Raw genomic sequence first — 21,472 nt, forward strand, 5'->3', positions numbered from 1 at the left:
GCCTGCTCGCCTCCCTACCACTGAGGAAGTACAGTTCCCGCTCAGCCCAGTCAAAACTGTTCGCTGCTCTGGCCCCCCAATGGTGGAACAAACTCCCTCACGACGCCAGGACAGCGGAGTCGATCACCACTTTCCGGAGACACCTGAAACCCCACCTCTTTAAGGAATACCTAGGATAGGATAAAGTAATCCTTCTCACCCCCCTTAAAAGATTTAGATGCACTATTGTAAAGTGGCTGTTCCACTGGATGTCATAAGGTGAATGCACCAATTTGTAAGTCGCTCTGGATAAGAGCGTCTGCTAAATGACTTAAATGTAAATGTAAAATGTTTCCAAACAAGGACCAGTTGCGCTCTGAGGCGGCTGATGTTGGTGGGATTTGGAGGATGATGGAGGCAACAGAGGAAAGAGCCTCAGACCCACAAAGTCCCTTCCACCAGGTAGCTGATGAGATATGTTGGCACGACTGCCATATTGCATCTCCATCCCAAAGCCCTTGCTTAGAAGTGTACTCTGCCAGACTGCCAAGAACCTTGCCCTCATCCAGGCCAAGGTGGCGAGACACCCTAGTGATGACACCATAGGCATTGTTGATCTCTGCACCAGATAGGATGCTCTTGCCAGCATACTTGGGGTCCAACATGTACGCTGCAGCGTGTATGGGCTTCAGGCAGAAGTCAACGCTTTTTGATGTATTTCAGAACTGTAGTTTCCTCTGCTTGGAACAACGGTGAAGTGGGCAAGGCAGTTCAGATTTCTTCTCTTACATCTGCAAGCAAAGTCTGAACATCAGACAGGATGGCCAATCTCTGCAATGGCTACTGCTATAGGTTTCAGGCTGCTTACCACTCCCAAAATACATCATCCAGGAGGATCCTGTTGATGGGGCTGTCCATATTAGCAGACTGTGATGTGGCCATTTCTTGGAGCGACTCCTTCCCCTCCAGGAGACTGTCAAACATGATGACAACACCACCCCAATGAGTGTTGCTGGGCAGCTTCAATGTGGTACTCTTATTCTTCTCACTTTGCTTGGTGAGGTAGATTGCTGCTATAACTTGATGACCTTTCACATACCTAACCATTTCTTTGGCTCTCTTGTAGAGTGTATCCATTGTTTTCAGTGCCATGATGTCCTTGAGGAGCAGATTCAATGCATGAGCAGCACAGCCAATGGGTGTGATGTGAGGGTTGGACTCCTCCACTTTAGACCAAGCAACCATCATGTTCGCAGCATTGTCTGTCACCAGTGCAAATACCTTCTGTGGTCCAAGGTCATTGATGACTGCCTTCAGCTCATCTGCAATGTAGAGACCGGTGTGTCTGTTGTCCCTTGTGTCTGTGCTCTTGTAGAATACTGGTTGGGGGTGGAGATGATGTAGTTAATTATTCCTTGCCCACAAACATTCGACCACCCATCAGAGATGATTGCAATACAGTCTGCTTTCTCTATGATTTGCTTGACCTTCACTTGAACTCTGTTGAACTCTACATCCAGCAAATGAGTAGATAAAGCATGTCTGGTTGGAGGGGTGTATGCTGGGCGAAGAACATTCAGAAATCTCTTCCAGTACACATTGCCTGTGAGCATCAGAGGTGAGCCAGTTGCATACACAGCTCGAGCAAGACATTCATCAGCATTTCTCAGACTACGTTCCTCCATTGAGTCAAAAAAATACTTCTGGTTCCAGGAGGACCATGAGCTGTTGCTATCGATAAGGTGTCTGATTAATCCTTTTCACCTCGAATAGAAGTAGAAGGACTTTTGTCAGAGGTTGCTTGTTGTGAGTGCTGAGGGACCTTTATGCACTTGGCCAGATAATTCTGCATCTTTGTTGCCTTCTTCACATATGATTTGGCACAGTATTTGCAAATGTACACAGCTTTTCCTTCTACAATAGCTGCAGCGAAATGTCTCCACACATCAGATAGTGCCCATGACATTTTCCTGTAAAGATTAGAAAAAATGAGTAAAAAAAACACAAATACAATTCCATGTACAGATAAATAGTTAAGCAGTTAGATTAAACAACTCCTTTGTAAGATAAATGTTTTAAAATGAAACATGTATGGAAACAGGTGAATTAACACTCAGTTAGCAAGCTAAAACCAACATGGTAGCAAAAACTAACTGGCAGAAAAAGTTAACAAGTTAGAAATGATTTAAACACTCTGCTGTTGGCTACTATTTACTAAATCATGTATGTCATATAAAATATATTCAACCCACCCAGTATTTTAATCAAAACTTACCAGAAAGCATGTAGTCCTTGGCTCAGACAGTGTAGTTGTGTGCCTTATGTGTGTATTATAAGATAACTTTTTGATGAATTTAAGTAAAATTCCCCCAAATTACAGGGCTTAACTTCCCATGGAAAATTTCAGGCTGTAGCCTGAAAAAAATGTAGAAAAAGTCAAGGGGTATGAATTCTTTCCGAAGACACAGTATCATTGAGGTGTTGATCCTTCCCCACCTGCTGCGTTGAGTTGGTCTATGTTCTTGAGCTGGAGGCGGTCCAGCGAGACGGGCTGATCCAGGACGGTGAAGGTACAGCCCTCCTTCAGCAACTGGTCCAACTCCTGGTTCTGAGGTGGACGGTAGGGACTCTGTTCAGGACCTGTGGACTTCTGGAGGGGGAAGGGAGAAAGAGAGAATTCGGAAGTAAGTAAGGACATAAGGAGTAGAAGTATATGCAACAAATCAGATATTGGTAGCACCTTTTTGTTCCTCTTGATCTTGGTGATGAGAAGGAACTCGTCAAACAGAAACAGGTACACATTCTGCAGCTTGCCATTCTCTAGAATCACATATAGAGATGACATGGCTAAAATATGCAAAAACATGTAGAACTACAGTACAAACTATTTGAATTAGTCTGGTCTAATTACTCTGTATGTCACTGACCTGTAAGCACTAGTTTTCCCTTGTGCAGCAGGCTCCGATGAGAGATGAGGTTTTCGAGGGAGGCAGACTTTAGGAGATGCTTCAGATTCTGTTTGTAGCCAAATGAAGGGCTGTGGTTATGTTGTGGGAAATTTGTTTGCGTTCTTATAAGTTCATACTGTATGTGGTGTCAGTGTATACAACGGTGGGTCTAATCCCGAATGCTGATTGGTTAAAAGCGCATTCCGGCCTGTATCTATTCCATAAGTTACCACCGGCTAAATCTATGACTTTAAAATGCCTATTTACTCTGTTCCATCTGAATGAGCAATCCACTGTCTCATCAGCCCAGCCAGGCAACTTATATACTTGACCTCCACTATAAAAAAGCATCAAGACATTATCTCCCATTTCTTTGAGACTAACATGTAGTTTTCAACAGCAGAGATGTGTAAACCTTGCCGTCTGTGTCTCCGACATTTGCAACATTGTTTCAAGATTCAAATTTGATCTCCTGCTGTCCCATAGTAATGAACGTGTTGGGATGAGACAGATTTCAGTTTTTACAGCTTCAGTTTGAAGTGATTGTGTTAGCTATGTTGTTGGCTAGCTCCTCTGAACAACAGTGTATTGACGAGAGAGCACATGCCAGGCAAAATTGTGTCTCATTAGGTTATTGTTATGGATGTATCTAAATAAATCTCACTAGAAAACAGCTTAAACAAATGCAAATGCAGCTACTTCGCTGTTATTCTGGCTTCTTGACATGACTGTAAGTTAGCCGTAGTTGGCTAGCTAGAAAGCAAGGGATAAGAACGTTGCCAGCCAGTATGGCAATGGAACATTTAGAACAAATGACGTCCATAGATTCAGAACAAAAAGACTGAACGACTGGGTCGCGTCTCTGGCAACCAAACCAATAGAACGAACAAGCAGATGGCTTGGGTAGCAACCCTAGATTTGTTTTGGGACTATATCTTGTGGAAGGATGAAATAGTATGAACAAATTCATCACAATAACGTTTTTAATGAAAATATGTCAATCATTATTTGAATATGTTGGTAACCTGTTGTATAAAAGTGATATTGCCCGAGAAGCCAGTGTTTGGAGGAGATATTGGTATGATTTGCCGGTCCTAGACTTGGTCTTGGGCTTAACAACACCCATTTCAATACATCCTCCAAACACTGGCTTCTCAGGCATTTTCACTTAAATATCACACTGTAATATCTTATCTGTGTGTCTGTCTAGCTTTGCGGATCCTGATGTTAGGTATAATTTGATCCTTGTCTGAAAACCCCCACTAAGAAGCTTTAGACAGCGTTCTCTTTCCTTTACATCAGTGCTATGATCTGAGATTTAAGATGCAGCTAAGTTATTGTAGTATCTGACGTGTGTAAGAAACGTTAACCATATGGTCTATTCTATTCAGATCTCAAGAAGATCCACTTGTCATGGCAAGAGGCAAACAAAGCAGACTAAGACTGACAATAGTGAAACTTTAGTACAAGCCCTATGTTCCTCCAGGAGCCAAGATTATTAAGTAAATTGAGTAAGTTCTATTCTATTCTGCATTTGTGAGATCCAAGTTTGGTATTCAAAGCTCAACTCTCCCAGTATAGTGAAAGCAACCTTACCTCAGGGACGAAGGCATGCTTGTCTCTCTCCCACACTGGCAGCCACACCAAGGAATCTCTTAGCTGTTTCACCTTCTGGTAGTTGTCCAGCCATTTCACCTTCCCCTCCAGATCACCTGTGCACACACACACACACAGAGGGGGAGGAGTGTGTGTGAATGACAAGGTCATCACCCTGGTCAAAAAGCATAGGAGATGTTTTGGCGGTGTTAGAGTGGTGTGAACTGACATATTGGTATGCGGCTGCTCGTGTTATTATCCCTACTGCGTAAGAAATTCAAAATAGAGGTAGAAAGTGTAGGCTCTATCGATCATAGGAATAATGACTCTCAAATGTTAATTTGGATGGGGGATTTATAGCCCATATCAATCTAATTAAAGTTTTTGAACTTTTAATGCGGCTGCATAGGATTGGTCGGATTATAGTCAGGTGTGGTTTCGTTGCATCCAATGGCAGTGTCTGTGATAAGGTAACGCAGAGACCTTAGTGGATTTTATAGCTCTAATGCCACGTGCACACAGGCTTCATCATCACATTGAAGTATGGTACATTTTACGTAATCATCGTAATCCATGCTTCCCATCGCAATAAAAAGAATCCCGCACCTGCTTTTCTGATAATGCATGGCAAAGCAATGTACAAGTTGGAAAAATCACAGCGGTGCGGATTGCCTCCCATTGAAAATAATGGACTTCCACCGGAATGCATATAGTTTACCTCAGTTGATGTGCACGAAATTTAAAGCAGTTCCATCTCCGACATCGCCAAAACTATGGGGATGTCAATCTGATTGAATCTAGCCCTCAAATGTTTGGTTGTGAGCAGTGCACAAACTAGTTAGGAACATCAATTCTGGCTGGTTTATATCTGGCTTTAGAACACACAGAAATCGATGACAAGGATGTCACTTCCTTGTCATCAGGTTCAATTAATATTATTTTGGTAACTTCGTATTAGTTTAATAAATTAGTTCTACTTTAACATTTTCAGCTGCATTTTTAATTGAACTATCAATTTGTCTGGTATTGGCAATGAAACAAATCAATTTGTCTGGTATTGGCAATGAAACAAATCAATTTGTCTGGCATTGGCAATGAAACAAATCAATTTGTCTGGCATTGGCAATGAAACAAATCAATTTGTCTGGCATTGGCAATGAAACAAATCAATTTGTCTGGAATTGGCAATGAAACAAATCAATTTGTCTGGCATTGGCAATGAAACAAATCAATTTGTCTGGCATTGGCAATGAAACAAATCAATTTGTCTGGCTTTGGCAATGAAACAAATCAATTTGTCTGGTTTTGGCAATGAAACAAATCAATTTGTCTGGTATTGGCAATGAAACAAATCAATTTGTCTGGTATTGGCAATGAAACAAATCAATTTGAAATAGTATCTCTGATGTTGCATCTCAAAGTTCTTGATACAGATCTCATTAAACGATGACAACAGTTCACTGTGTGTCGCAACATGGGTGTGATCTATAACGCTCCATTGTTGTGCACACCTTTTCCTCTAAACACCCCCCACACCCTCAGAACCAACTTATCTGCTTTTAAACAGTCTATGTAGCATTGATATGAGTCAGAAACATTCATTATAGTGTCAGAATTGGCTACAAAGTGTAAATAGGATAATTGGTAATGAAGTCAGTCTCGTCCAAAACTGAGTTTTGTGAGTTCGTCACGACTTACTGGACAGTTGTCTATGGATACACAGTGCCCACTAACACGGGTCTATCAAATCATAGCAGCCAGAACCTCCAGACAGTGAGACAGATCTGCCCATTACTCAGCACCTCAGACTTGTTTACATAAGATAACATGTTGCCAATTTTATGTTGGAATTACCCTTGGACCTAAGCCCTTAATGGAGTGGCCACACACTGATGTGTTTGATAGTGACAAACGCGCGTCTGCCACTTTTTTGGGCAAAATGAGAATTGAGACAATCAGAGCGCACTGGTATCCCAACTGCAACTTATCAATATTCCAAAACCCATTTGCGAGCATCTTGTGTCCCCCCACAACCTGTTTTGTAACATGATTCCCTATAAAACACTGATAGAAAGGTGCACACTGGTAATAAATAGTGAGAACGTTGTTTTTTTGGGGGGGGGCACAGAAGCACACACGTTGTCACTCGCCAGTGACTTGTGTCGTGGAAGGATCAGAATTTGTTGGTAACATTTGTAAGATGTTTAATATTCATCAAATGTGTGTAAATTACTTCTCATCAGAATGGTATTTTTGTATAATACTGTGGCGAGGTTGCAGATCTGTTCTATGTCAAAACTACGTTTTGGGCCACAGAGAGGGGAGAGGTCAAAGTGTCATCATGTGTAAACATTTCTTTTACTCCCTACCTTTCCCAGTTGGGAAAGGAGGGTTGCAGTGTCTGGAATCATTCTATACTCCCTCTAATGTTGTTTCTATCTTAACCTATAGCCTCATTCTCCTCTCCGTGAGTTTGTCCAGGAGGTTGTATTTTGAGTTGTTTGTATCTAAATAACAATTTGATATATGCCTGTTGATTTAGAGGATTGGTTTATGGTTCTGGGGTTTGGGAAAGGAGACCAAGCTGAACAATGAATTATGTCTATGCTGTCTGACTATGTGTGTCTTTGCTATTAAAGGAACTCAGTTGCATTGTAAGGGGGCTCTCAGAGAATTCACTGAGAGACACTGAATTTATCTGAGAGTCACAGGATAGTGATAGAGCTCATATAATTAAAGATGGACTTTTATAACTAACTCTGACTTGTGTGTGTGTGGTTTGCTCCCATGATTTGGTAAAAAGAGGAAATTTCCACGACACTTGATAAGCTAATTTGGTCCTGGCTGCTCAATGTGCCTGCAAGCTACTTCTTGCTAGCTTTATTGACAAACACAGAGTTGGAAACTATCTAGCTAGCTAGTGATTTTGGCCACTGGTAAACAGCGTTTAGCTTTTGCTTTATTTATGATAGTTTGACAGCTTGGAAGAGCTATGGTGACTCAGGAGAGTCAAACAACAGTACCTGCCAGGGCACGATATGCAAAAATAACACCCACATCAAACCACACCCCCAAGACAACTCTCATTTGGCTTCAGTAATGTCAGCTTGCATTTCTTCATGAGAAATCTTCAAAACGAGTCCAAATCAGGAAGTGCAGTCACCCTTTAAGCCAGAAGATATGTGTAAGTGACTGTCAAAAGCACAGCACTGTCAGGAAAACCCCAAGAGTCCCGATGACCTGATAACCTGAATGGCAGGTATGCTGTTTCCTACATAGAAAAATAGAACTCTTTGAGAGACGCAGATGAGAACCAACCTGTATAAAAGCACAGCCCCCTTCATTATCGAGGCATGGTGTTGATAACATCAAAGAGCCTCGCTAGATGCATCTGTTCAAGGCCAGGCAAATAGGAGATAGGATACAGCAGCCTGTGTAGTGATATGAGGTTCTACAATACAGTGTTCCAGTGAAGTGGGTGAAGGAAGGGGGATGCTCACATATGGAGGTGTCCACCTGCTCCACCACGCTCTCCATGGCGTTCTCCTCCTCCTCCGTCCGGCTCCTCTTCCCAACGTTCTTCAGCAGCAGGGGGTAGCGGGTCAGACGCTGCAAAGGCGCCACCAACAGGTCACGCAACTGCAGCCTCCGGCACTCCTGGTTCCTCTCACACCACTAGAGGAGAGAGTGATAGAGTGAGAGAGCGATAAACCACCTCCAATCTTTTTGGCCCTATATCAAAGAACAAATAGCAAAAACATATACATGATGAAATAAAAATCTTATAATCAACTATTAAAGACTACAGTCCCAGAACCCACTGGATTCTCCAATTACATTGAACGAACTACAGGACAAAATACAAATCCTCCAACCCCAAAAGGCCTGTGGTGTTGATGGTATCCTAAATGAAATGATAAAATATACAGACCAGAAATTCCAATTGGCTATACTTAAACTCTAACATCATTCTTGACTCTGGCATCTTCCACAATATTTGGAACCAAGGACTGATCACCCCAATCCACAAAAGTGGAAACAAATTTGACTCCAATAACTACCATGGGATATGTGTCAACAGCAGCCATGGGAAAATCCTCTGCTTTATCATTAACAGCAGACTCGTACATTTCCTCAGTGAAAACAATGTACTGAGCAAATGTCAAATTGGCTTTTTACCAAATTACCGTATGACAGACCACGTATTCACCCCGCACACCCTAAATGGCAAACTAACAAACCAAAACAAAGGCAGTCTTCTCATACTTTGATAATTTCAAAAACGCTTTTGACTCAATTTGGCATGAGGGTCTGCTATAAAACATTTATGGAAAGTAGTGTTGAGGGAAAAACATATGGCATTATAAAATCCATGTACACAAACAACAAGTGTGTGGTTAAAATTGGCAACAACAAAAAAACATTTCCACAGGGCCATGGGGTGAGACAGGGATGCAGCTTAAGCCCCACACTCTTCAACCTATATATATCAACAAATTGGTGAGGGCCCTAGAACAGTCTGCAGCAGTTGGCCTCACTCTACTAGAATCTGAAATCTGATGATCTGATGCTTTTGTCCCCAACCAAGGAGGGCCTACAGTAGCACCTAGAACTTCTGCACAGATTCTGTCAAACCTGGGCCCAGACAGTAAATCTCAGTCAAAAGTCAAAAATAATGGTGTTCCAAAAAAGGTCCTGTTGCCAGGACCACAAATTCAAATTCCATCTAGACACCGTTACCCTAGAGCAGTGTTTCCCAAACTCAGTCCTTGGGACCCCAAGATTTGCACATTTATTTTTTTGCCCTAACACCACACAGTTGATTTAAATGATCAAAGCTGTAATATTAATTGATTATTTGAATCCGCTGTGTAGTGCTAGGGCAAAAACCAAGAGGTGCACCCCTTGGGGTCCCGAGGACCGAGTTTGGGAAGCCCTGCCCTAGAGCACACAAAAAACGATACATACCTCGGCCTAAATATCAGCGCAAAAGGTAAGTTCCACAAAGCTATGAACAATCTGCGAGACAAGGGAAGAAGGGCCTTCTATGCCATCAAAAGGAACATAAAATTTGACATACCAATTACGATCTGGCTAAAAAATACTTCAATCAGTTATAGAACCCATTGCCCTTCATGGTTGTGAAGTCTGGGGTCTGCTCACCAACCAAGAATTAACAAAAAAGCAAGCTGGTTCTGGGGCTCTGTTCACAAACTCTGTTCACAAACACAAACAGAGCCCCAGGACAGCAACACAATTAGACCCAACCAAATCATGAGAAAACTAAAAGATAATTACTTGACACATTGTAAAGAATTTACAAAAAACAGAGCAAACTAGAAAGCTATTTGGCCCTAAACAGAGTACACAGTGGCAGAATACCTGACGACTGTGACTGACCCAAACTTAAGGAGAGCTTTGACTCTGTACCGACTCAGTGAGCATAGCCTTGCTTTTGAGAAAAGCCACTGTATGCAGTCCTGGCTCTCAAGAGAAGACAGGCTATGTGCACACTGCCCATAAAATGAGGTGGAAACTGAGCTGCACTTCCTAACCTCCTGCCAAATGTATGACCATAGAGACACATATTTCACTCAGATTACACAGACCCACAAAGAATTTGAAAACAAATCAAACTTTGATAAACTCCCATATCTATTGGGTGAAATACCAGTGTGCCATCACAGCAGCAAGATTTGTGACCTGTTGCCACAAGAAAAGGGCAACCAGTGAAGAGCAAACACCAATGTAAATACAACCCATATTTATGTTGATTTATTTTCCCTTTTGTACTTTAACTATTTGCACATCGTTACAACACTGTATATAGACATAATATGACATTTAAAATGTCTTTATTATTTTGGAATAGTGTAATGTGTACTGTTTAGAGAGAGAGAGAGAGTACTGTACTGTAAGTAGGTAGATAAGTGTGTGTGACAATATTGAGAAAAAAATATTGATATTGAGAGAAAAAGCAATTGAGCAAGAGTTTGGGAGGAAATAAGACAGAGTTATGGTGTAAGAGTGAAATAGAGACCATATTAGATAGAACAGCGGGTGGGGAGGAGGGAAAGTGAAGTTGTCGAGGAAGAAAAATGATCTCAGTGGAGAGTAAAAAAAACAACAGAAGGGTTGTAGATAAATAGTCACAATAGCAGAAGTCAAATTGTTACGTTCCAAATTGTCAGCAAGCCCCAGCACAGGGCGACCTTGCCTCAACCAACCCTGATTTACATTTCAAAATAAGCAGCGCTCGGCGGCTCCGGCCAGCAGTACAGTAGAGTATACCTTAACATAGGAGCCAAAGTCCTCTCTGTTCTTCAGGCTGTCCAGATAAAATAGTGCAGCGGAATAGTTGAGGCAGTACTTCTGCAGACAGTGGCATATGCTCTCCCGGAATGCCTGCCAACAGATAGAGAGACGTAGTGTTTATCTAGCTAGCATAGAGAGAGACACAGAAAGCTGGGCCACAGGAAAAACAACTGAGATATGCATTCATATTGTACATTTCATGGAGGGAGATAAAGAGATGTACATCTAGTATATCAAGTGTGTGTGGGTCACATTTTCAAACAATGATGTGGCTTATATTGAGGCTTCTGATGAGAGAGAGAGAGACAGAGAGAGAGAGACAGAGAGAGAGAGACCGAGAGAGAGACAGAGAGAGAGACAGAGAGAGAGAGAGAGAGAGAGAGACCGAGAGACAGACAGAGAGAGAGAGAGACAGACAGAGAGAGAGACAGAGACAGAGAGAGAGAGTATGTAAGTTTGCGTGCATGTATCAGCTGTACCTACCTTAGTGAGAAGCTTCAGCAGGTTGGGACCACCTCCTGCCACAGGGATCTCCCAGGACTCCTTGATGACACGCAGCAGGCTGGTGAGGAAGCCAAAGCTCACCTGGGGAACAACACATCATATTACAGAGTCCACATGATGACTATTGCTGTATAGTCATATACAGTTATTATTTTGGCTCTTTTCTCTGAAAGTTTGGATTTAAAATCAAACAATGACGAAATAGGTATTTTCATCCATATCGGGTGAATCGTTTCGAAATTACAGCACTTGTTGTACATAGTGCCCCCATTTTAGGGGAACAAGTATTGGGACTAATTAACTTATGTGTATTAAAGTAGTAAAAAGTTAAGTACACTGCTCAAAAAATAAAGGGAACACTTAAACAACACAATGTAACTCCAAGTCAATCACACTTCTGTGAAATCAAACTGTCCACTTAGGAAGCAACACCGATTGACAATAAATTTCACATGCTGTTGTGCAAATGGAATAGACAACAGGTGGAAATTATAGGCAATTAGCAAGACACCCCCAATAAAGGAGTGGTTCTGCAGGTGGTGGCAACAGACCACTTCTCAGTTCCTATGCTTCCTGGCTGATGTTTTGGTCACTTTTGAATGTTGGCGGAGCTTTCACTCTAGTGGTAGCATGAGACGGAGTCTACAACCCACATAAGTGGCTCAGGTAGTGCAGCTCATCCAGGATGGCACAACAATGCGAGATGTGGCAAGAAGGTTTCCTGTGTCTGTCAGCGTAGTTTCCAGAGCATGGAAGTGCTACCAGGAGACAGGTCAGTACATCAGGAGACATTGGAGGAGGGCAAAACCCAGCAGCAGGACCGCTACCTCCGCCTTTGTGCAAGGAGGAGCAGGAGGAGCACTGCCAGAGCCCTGAAAAATGACCTCCAGCAGGCCACAAATATGCATGTGTCTGCTCAAACGGTCAGAAACAGAGTCCATGGAATGAGGGCCCGATGTCCACAGGTGGGGGTTGTGCTTACAGCCCAACACCATGCAGGACGTTTGGCATTTGCCAGAGAACACCAAGATTGGCAAATTTGTCACTGGCGCCCTGTGCTTTTCACACATGAAAGCAGGTTCACACTGAGCGCGTGACAGAGTCTGGATACGCCGTGGAGAACGTTCTGCTGCCTGCAACATCTTCCAGCATGACCGGTTTGGCGGTGGGTCAGTCATGGTGTGGGGTGGCATTTCTTTGGGGGGCCGCACAAACCCTCTATGTGCTCACCAAATGTAGTCTGACTGCCATTAGGTACCGAGATGAGATCCTCAGACCCCTTGTGAGACCATATGCTGGTGCGGTTGGCCCTGGGTTCCTCCTAATGCAAGACAATGCTAGACCTCATGTGGCTGGAGTGTGTCAGCAGTTCCTGCAAGAGGAAGGCATTGATGCTATGGACTGGCCCGCCCGTTCCCCAGACCTGAATCCAATTGAGCACATCTGGGACATCATGTCTCGCTCCATCCACCAACGCCACGTTGCACCACAGACTGTCTAGGAGTTGGCGGATGCTTTAGTCCAGGTCTGGGAGGAGATCCCTCAGGAGACCATCCACCACCTCATCAGGAGCATGCCCAGGCGTTGTAGGGAGGTCATACAGGCACGTGGAGGCCACACACACTACTGAGCCTTATTTGGACTTGTTTTAAGGACATTACATCAAAGTTGGATCAGCCTGTAGTGTGGTTTTCCACTTTCATTTTGAGTGTGACTCCAAATCCAGACCTCCATGGGTTGCTAAATTTGATTTCCATTGATAATTTTTGTGTGATTTTGTTGTCAGCACATTCAACTATGTAAAGAAAAAAGTATTTAATAAGAATATTTCATTCATTCAGATCTAGGATGTGTTATTTTCGTGTTCCCTTTATTTTTTTGAGCAGTGTATTTTGGTACCATATTCATAGCACGCAAAGACTACATCAAATTTATTGGATGCATTTGCTGTTTGTTTTCATTGTATTTCAGATTATTTTGTGCCCAATAGGAATGAATGGTAAATAATGTATTGTGTAACTTTTGAGTCACTTTCATTGTCAATAAGAATAGAATATGTTTCTGACACTTCTACATTAATGTGGATACTACTATGATTACGGATAATCCTGAATGAATCGTGAATAATAATGTGTGAGAAAGTTGTTCCCGAAATTGGGGGACTATATACAAAAGGTTCTGTGAAAGCAGAAAAATGAAAGCTGACAGTCTGCACTTTAACCTCAGTCATTGATTGATTTAACAAACAAAAAAATATAGAACCAAGAAAAAATGCTTCACTGTCCCAATAATTATGGAGGGTATTGTAAATAGAGTATGATGGCAAGGACTGATCAAACCTTGCTTCAGTCACCTGCAGCTCTTTATTTTCTTCAGTAAAATAACTAGATGATGTGATATTATGAAAACTCAAACCTTTTAACATATAGCCTAGAGTAAGATGATGTTGAAGATTTGATGTTTTGTGATTTATTTTGGAATTTCATTTTGATGTGTGGATAGCTTGTGGTAAACCACCTCCCATCCAAGATCCAGTACCAAAACAATGCACATTCCCCTTTGACCCCTTCACTGTCATGGTCAGTTATCCCTCTGAGAGCTGGATAACTACTTTCCACACATTAGTGACTGCCTCACTGCCCCATGATAGCACGCCATGGCCCTATCATCTTATCGTTCTGCATGGAAGACTCCACCCACTGCACCCGTACAGGACCAGTTCTAATCTGATCTGGGTGGTGTTAGAGTGTGACCAGTGTGTTGGCACAGCGACAGCACTAAATAGAACACTAGCTATAATATAATAGGACACAATAAGGATATTTTGTGCTTTAATTATGTTGTAAACTCTTAACATGCCAAACAAATAAAGATATTTTAATCTAATCCAACCTATTGTAATATATGTATATATATGGTCATACCAGACACAGCTCATTGAGGTTGGCAAACAGCCTCCAGGAGTCCACGTCATGCAGGCAGTCCCTCATCTGCAGGTTGGTCAGCATGGCCAGAAACACCTGAGGAACACATTACAAACATAACCAAAAACACATTACAAACACATTACAAACACAACCAAAAACACATTTCAAACACAACCAAAAACACATTACAAACACATTACAAACACAACCAAAAACACATTACAAACACAACCAAAAACACATTACAAACACAACCAAAAACACAACCAAAAACACATTACAAACACAACCAAAAACACATTACAAACACAACCAAAAACACATTACAAACACAACCAAAAACACATTACAAACACAACCAAAAACACATTACAAACACAACCAAAAACACATTACAAACACAACCAAAAACACATTACAAACACAAACAAATACATTAGAAATACCAATACAAACATATTAGAAACACAAACAAATACATAAACAAATACACATTACAAACAAACAAAACACACACAAATATATTATACATAAAAAAAAAAAATTCAACATTAGAAACACAAACGCGAGGGGTTAGATTTGTTTGTGCTGTATTCAATTGACTAGTAGAGAGGACAACGTAACATTTGATCACAATAAAGCTGAAGAAAGAGTTCCAACAAAGTATATTTTAAGAAGGGGCAGTTTGAAGTCAAAAGAACCGTCATGCAACCTTGGCGTTCACAAAGCCTCACAAAGCACAAGGTGTTGGGTGGCATTGGTGCGGAGCCATTCCTATTCAAATGTGTGTATGTGCGTGTGTGTGTGTGTCAGGGTTTCCGTTAGGAAAATGTGGCGCTGGACATTTGACTGGCAGTATTTTAATTTACCGGACATTTGAGAAATCTACCGTACTCATATGCATTGGAAACATAACCCGATTAGGGCGTCCACCCCCGGTGCTCAGACTGACAGTAATCACATTTAGATTATGGTCATTAATATTAACAGAACATGCAACATGAGGATGCAGCGGCGTGCGTCCTTCTAAATTAAATCACATTTTATTTGTCGCATGCGCCGAATACAACAGGTGTAGACTTTACCGTGAAATGATTACTTACAAGCCCTTTCCCAACAATGCAGTTAAAAAGTAGAAAATTAACAACTAAATAAAAAGAAAGTAGTAACAAAAAAAACTGATGCGCACTTTGAAGATATTAATATAAAAGTTAACATTTATTTTTCCCCATCCAACAAAACAAAATCACTAGCCTATGTCAATCTATTATCACCCATAGTGGAAAAGTTGACCTATTCTATTTACCAGCTTGTCTTTCTGTGCCATGAAGAAATAGCCTATTCAAAACAGACTGGGACAGTTGTGGGACTATAGATCCCAAATGCATACAATCTGTAGGCCTAGGATACATAAAAAACAAGAGCCTGATGCAACAGATCAGAACGTTTAGCTTAAAATGTTAATAAACTATTATTTCTTCACATTATAAACACAGCAATGCTCACAACGCAGTAGGCTACGTGCAAATGTTCGTTCCATAATGCAATTAGCGGGAAAACTGTCACGTTCTGACCTTAGTTCCTTTGTTATGTCTTTGTTTTAGTATAGTCAGAGCGTGAGTTGGGGTGGGTAGTCTATGTTCTTTTTTCTATGTTGGGTTTATGTGTTTGGCCTGGTATGGTTCGCAATCAGAGGCAGGTGTCGTCCATTGTCTCTGATTGAGAATCATACTCAGGTAGCATTTTCCAACCTGTGTGTTTGTGGTTGATTATTTTTCCGTGTCAGTGTTTGTTCCATACGGGACTGTGTCGGTTTTCATTTATTTATTTTATTCCTTTTGTTTTCTGTGTCCAGTGATATTTCATTAAAATATATTATGGACACTTACCACGCTGCGTTTTGTTCCTCTTCTCCTTCACCAGACGAAAACCGTTACAAAAACACCATTGTCAGAAGCGCACCGCACATGCAAGCAGTTTCATGTGACAGAGATGAACATATCCTAGAAATGTCGAAATTGCAGAGATCTAAAGATGCAAGAACTAGCATTGGTTGCTAATATGACTAGGATTGTGCCTTTGGCTTCTGGAAAATGAAAGAAAATTTATTTGAAAACCAAATGAACATGAGATACTGGTTTCAATTGCATATGGAAGTCTTTATAAAAGCATTGCCTCCAAGTTTCTATGGTGGGATTTTGGCTAAGCTACTTTGAAGCAAGGTAAAACATGCCTCATAATATAAAGTAAAACTTTAAGGTTTCAAACAATTAAGTAAATGTTTTCAAAATGCATACTGCCTCCAGCTCATTGCAAAGTGTTGTGTGATCAGCTGAAGCCTGCCTACCATTGTTGCCAAATGGGAGGCATGCTTCAATTACCAGCTTAGAAAAACAAATATTAGCTCTTTTTAATTATGGCTATCAAAACTTTTTTAAACATGTGACTGCATTTAGAATTGTTGCGCAATGATTGGGTTTATAAAAGCACATGTTTAACTCAGCAACGAACAAGCTGTTTGAGGAGCTGTAGCAGCAGCAGCTCTCGCACTGTGACAGATTTTCCGCTCAAACAAGGCTCTGTATCTGCATGTGTGTGTGTGACAAATAAGATATGACGACTAATGAAAATACACACACGGCAATTTATTTCCACTAAATTTAGAAAATGTACCTATAGACCGATAAGCATGACCAGTTTGCATCAATTAATAGGCTAAAAAGCATTATTTTGCTATATATATTTTTTTCTTCTCCCGGACAATTGGCCGGCCAATTTTATTTTTTGGCTATTAATTTTTTTTATTGGCCAAAAGCCGGCTATTACCGGCTAACGGAATCCCTGGTGTGTGATTTGATTTGATTATTAGGATCCCCATTAGCCGATGCCAATGGCGACAGCTAGTCTTACTGGGGTCCGACATATAAACTAAAAATACATTACAGACAAAATACTTTACAATTTACATACATTTAAAAACATGAACATGTAGTGTGTGTGTGCATCTATCAGTTACACATACATGTCAGTACATATACACAACAAGTATGTGTGTGTGTGTGTGTGAGGAGGCGTATATCAAGTAAGTCACCTCTTTGAGCACCATGAGCTGATCCAGGAAGTAAACACACTCGCTGGTGAAGAGTTCCCAGATGGCTTCATGTCTCTTGTAGTCCTGAGGGTCACTATCAGACTTCAGCTGAGACGAATCACAGTCCCTTAGGAACTCCTCTAGAGAACAATCCTGGAGATGGAAGAATGACAGACAGAGGGATGGTTGGATAGATGTTATTTGAACAATACACAAGGGGGGTGATTAATTGTGGTTCTCTCACGGCTAGGCTAGTGAGGTCATAAGTACGAGGCGACTGCATTCTGTGGCGTGTCTTGTTACTATGCCCAATGCTGTAACTATCATCTGCTGTCTAGTTAGAGTTTATAAGTGTACGGTTGTTATGTGCGTAGGCCAACAATAAAGTCTTGTTCCCGTCCATTGTGTCATGTATATGTTTCAGGGGCTTCATTGTTCCTTAAGTAATTCCTAGGAGCACTGACTCAATTATGACTGGATGCCAAGTTACAACGCAGATATTATAGTTTCCTATTATAGTTTCCTTTTAGAGGAAAAGGGGCTCATTCAGCATGGATCATATGTTCATATAGCCTTTCTCACCTTGTACTTCTGGAAGTCTGTGTCCCTCCAGTCTTGAATCTGTTCCGTCGAGAGATATTTCTCAATATCAGAGGCAGAGCATGTTCTCTTCCCTTTAGTCTGAGAGGAACAAATACAGGCTCAACGTCAAATGTTCCTTGGACAATCAATCAGGGTTTCCTACTATAGGTATGAGTGTCTGTTTGTCTAAGGGAAAATGTGAATGTGTGTATGTATACTGTAAGAGTGAGTGTGTACATGTGTGTTTGCGCACGCATGTGTGCACGGTCATGCACTTATGGAAGTGAACAGTGGAACAGTGAACTACAGTATACACCAACAGTGTTTGTGCAAATATTTGCCCATCTATCTATCCGTCTAGCCAAACACATTTAACTAAATAATTGAGTTGGATTGAATTGGGTTGGCTCAGTGTTGTTGACTCATTATGAAATCTCAGGAGCCCATGAGAACAGAGGGGAGGAAAGCGTATTAATTAATGCTGTGATTAAAAGTGGGTCAGAGAACAATGTCCTTAATTCCATTGCAGCTCGCCTGAGCACACTGGCAGCTTCACCGCCCTAGCAAACAAACCACAAACAACTAGACTGACCGGTGGCAGGCTAGCTAGGGTGAGCAGCAGGGGAAAAACAACAAACAGACAGTACACCTACCGTGCTACGTCTGGAGAAAGGCCACCTGGGTTTCTTGGTGTCTGTGGAAATTGACAAAGTGGTATTGTGATTATCTACAAAGACATGGCTCCATAGGTCTGCTGTTAAAAAAAATTCACACTCCAAAGTATATACAGTGGGGAGAACAAGTATTTGATACACTGCCGATTTTGCAGGTTTTCCTACTTACAAAGCATGTAGAGGTCTGTAATTTTTTATCATAGGTACACTTCAACTGTGAGAGACGGAATCTAAAACAAAAATCCAGAAAATCACGTTGTATGATTTTTAAGTCATTAATTTGCATTTTATTGCATGACATAAGTATTTGATCACCTACCAACCAGTAAGAATTCCGGCTCTCACAGACCTGTTAGTTTTTCTTTAAGAATCCCTCCTGTTCTCCACTCATTACCTGTATTAACTGCACCTGTTTGAACTCGTTACCTGTATAAAAGACACCTGTCCACACACTCAATCAAACAGACTCCAACCTCTCCACAATGGCCAAGACCAGGGAGCTGTGTAAGGACATCAGGGGTAAAATTGTAGACCTGTACAAGGCTGGGATGGGATACAGGACAATAGGCAAACAGCTTGGTGAGAAGGCAACAACTGTTGGCACAATTATTAGAAAATGGAAGAAGTTCAAGATGACGGTCAATCACCCTCAGTCTGGGGCTCCATGCAAGATCTCATCTCGTGGGGCATCAATGATCATGAGGAAGGTGAGGGATCAGCCCAGAACTACACGGCAGGACCTGGTCAATGACCTGAAGAGACCTGGGACCACAGTCTCAAAGAAAACCATTAGTAACACACTACGCCGTCATGGATTAAAATCTTGCAGCGCACGCAAGGTCCCCCTGCTCAAGCCAGCGCATGTCCAGGCCCGTCTGAAGTTTGCCAATGACCATCTGGATGATCCAGAGGAGGAATGGGAGAAGGTCATGTGGTCTGATGAGACAAAATAGAGCTTTTTGGTCTAAACTCCACTCGCCGTGTTTGGAGGAAAAAGAAGGATGAGTACAACCCCAAGAACACCATCCCAACCATGAAGCATGGAGGTGGAAACATCATTCTTTGGGATGCTTTTCTGCAAAGGGGACAGGACGACTGCACTATATTGAGAGGAGGATGGATGGGGCCATGTATCGCGAGATCTTGGCCAACAACCTCTTTCCCTCAGTAAGAGCAATGAAGATGGGTCGTGGCTGGGTCTTCCAGCATGACAACGACCCGAAACACACAGCCAGGGCAACTAAGGAGTGGCTCCGTAAGAAGCATCTCAAGGTCCTGGAGTGGCCTAGCCAGTCTCCAGACCTGAACCCAATAGAAAATCTTTGGAGGGAGCTGAAAGTCCATATTGCCCAGCGACAACCCGGAACCTGAAGGATCTGGAGGTCTGTATGGAGGAGTGGACCAAAATCCCTGCTGCAGTGTGTGCAAACCTGGTCAAGAACTACAGGAAACATATGATCTCTGTAATTGCAAACAAAGGTTTCTGTACCAAATATTAACTTCTGCCTTTCTGATGTATCAAATACTTATGTCATGCAATAAAATGCAAATTAATTACTTAAAAATCATACAATATGATTTTCTGGATTTTTGTTTTAGCTTCCGTCTCTCACAGTTGAAGTGTACCTATGATAAAAATTACAGACCTCTACATGCTTTGTAAGTAGGAAAACCTGCAAAATTGGCAGTGTACAAATACTTGTTCTCTCCACTGTATGTAGACAGGATTTTATTACAAAATCCCGCTGCAAGTGGTAATAATCTGAACATAGTTGATGAATGTTGCTTATATTTGTGTAAGAAGTGAACTTCTGATGCAGTTACTTAAGTCATAGCAAGGTAACTGTAAAATAATAGCTATAAAAAACAACACTGATCACTGTAGGCCTACAATCTGGTTTTAAAAGCAATCAACAAGCTGTTAACCAAAATGTAGCAATAAAGTGCAAAAAAGCAGCTTCAGTGTTAACCTGAAAAGTTGGAGAGATTCAGTAGGTCTGCCACCCCATTGGACACAAACAGGTCCCCCGGCGAAACATCCAATCCGGGCAGACTGACCACCACAGAACTCCGCCTCCTCTCCTGTAGTCTTGGGAATAGGGTATGAAGAGAGAGAGAGACAGTTTCTAGAACATTCTGACCAATAACAGCCCATTTCTAGACCATTCTGATCAATAAGAGCTGGTCTCTATACAAAACTGACCAATAAGGCCCCATAGTATTTATTTTAAAAAATGTAGGGGGTAGATCAGCTTTAATATTAAAGATAGATTGTGGCTTCTATCAATGTAATTGTCTATTATTTGAAATATTTTAAAAATCAAATAATAATTAGCTTCTTTATTATTTTCCCCTAACCCTACCATCACCCCTCCCCTAATTGGAGTAAACTAATGTACAACAATACCTAGGCTTCTACATACTATATACATTTTATTTTACATGAGATGTATTTTGTTTGTCCAAGGCCTTTCTAACTAGTGTGACTAACTGTATTTTAAGTGTGAGGTATGCTGTATGTCAAAGTGACCTATATTTAAGTGATAATGCCCGAGAAGCCGCGGTTGGAAGATATATTGGCACGGGTGTTGTTAGTCCGAGACGAAGTCGAGGGTTGTCAAACCGTGCCAATATATCCTCCAAACACCAACTTCTCGGGCATTATCACTTTTATACAACGGGTTACCAACATATTCAAATAATGATTTACATATTTTCATTAATGTAAGAGGTGCGTGACTGGCTGCAGGGAAGTCAGGCGCAGGAGAGCAGAACTGGGTAATAACCGGAGCGGTTTAATGAGGCAAAACTGACGGCACCCAGAACAACAAAATATGGGTTGAAATAACCTGTCGC

General features: G+C 41.6%; 1 protein-coding gene across 1 annotated transcript in view; it reads right to left on the minus strand.

Moving 5' to 3' along the window:
• Positions 1 to 21,472, minus strand: part of LOC115134114 (pleckstrin homology domain-containing family G member 7-like) — a 50,966-nt gene that overhangs the window by 6,896 nt on the left and 22,598 nt on the right. Inside the window, exons 4-15 of the mRNA XM_065022451.1 lie at positions 20,587 to 20,705; positions 18,596 to 18,636; positions 17,943 to 18,041; positions 17,361 to 17,513; positions 14,267 to 14,362; positions 11,322 to 11,423; positions 10,815 to 10,928; positions 8,024 to 8,198; positions 4,524 to 4,639; positions 2,907 to 2,994; positions 2,720 to 2,799; positions 2,476 to 2,629 (exon numbers count right to left, since the gene is read on the minus strand). Coding sequence (XP_064878523.1) covers positions 2,476 to 2,629; positions 2,720 to 2,799; positions 2,907 to 2,994; positions 4,524 to 4,639; positions 8,024 to 8,198; positions 10,815 to 10,928; positions 11,322 to 11,423; positions 14,267 to 14,362; positions 17,361 to 17,513; positions 17,943 to 18,041; positions 18,596 to 18,636; positions 20,587 to 20,705 — 1,337 coding nt within the window. The remainder of the gene's footprint in view (positions 1 to 2,475; positions 2,630 to 2,719; positions 2,800 to 2,906; positions 2,995 to 4,523; positions 4,640 to 8,023; positions 8,199 to 10,814; positions 10,929 to 11,321; positions 11,424 to 14,266; positions 14,363 to 17,360; positions 17,514 to 17,942; positions 18,042 to 18,595; positions 18,637 to 20,586; positions 20,706 to 21,472) is intronic.

The sequence above is a fragment of the Oncorhynchus nerka genome, linkage group LG9a (genome assembly GCF_034236695.1).
Source record: "Oncorhynchus nerka isolate Pitt River linkage group LG9a, Oner_Uvic_2.0, whole genome shotgun sequence".
Classification (NCBI taxonomy): domain Eukaryota; kingdom Metazoa; phylum Chordata; class Actinopteri; order Salmoniformes; family Salmonidae; genus Oncorhynchus; species Oncorhynchus nerka.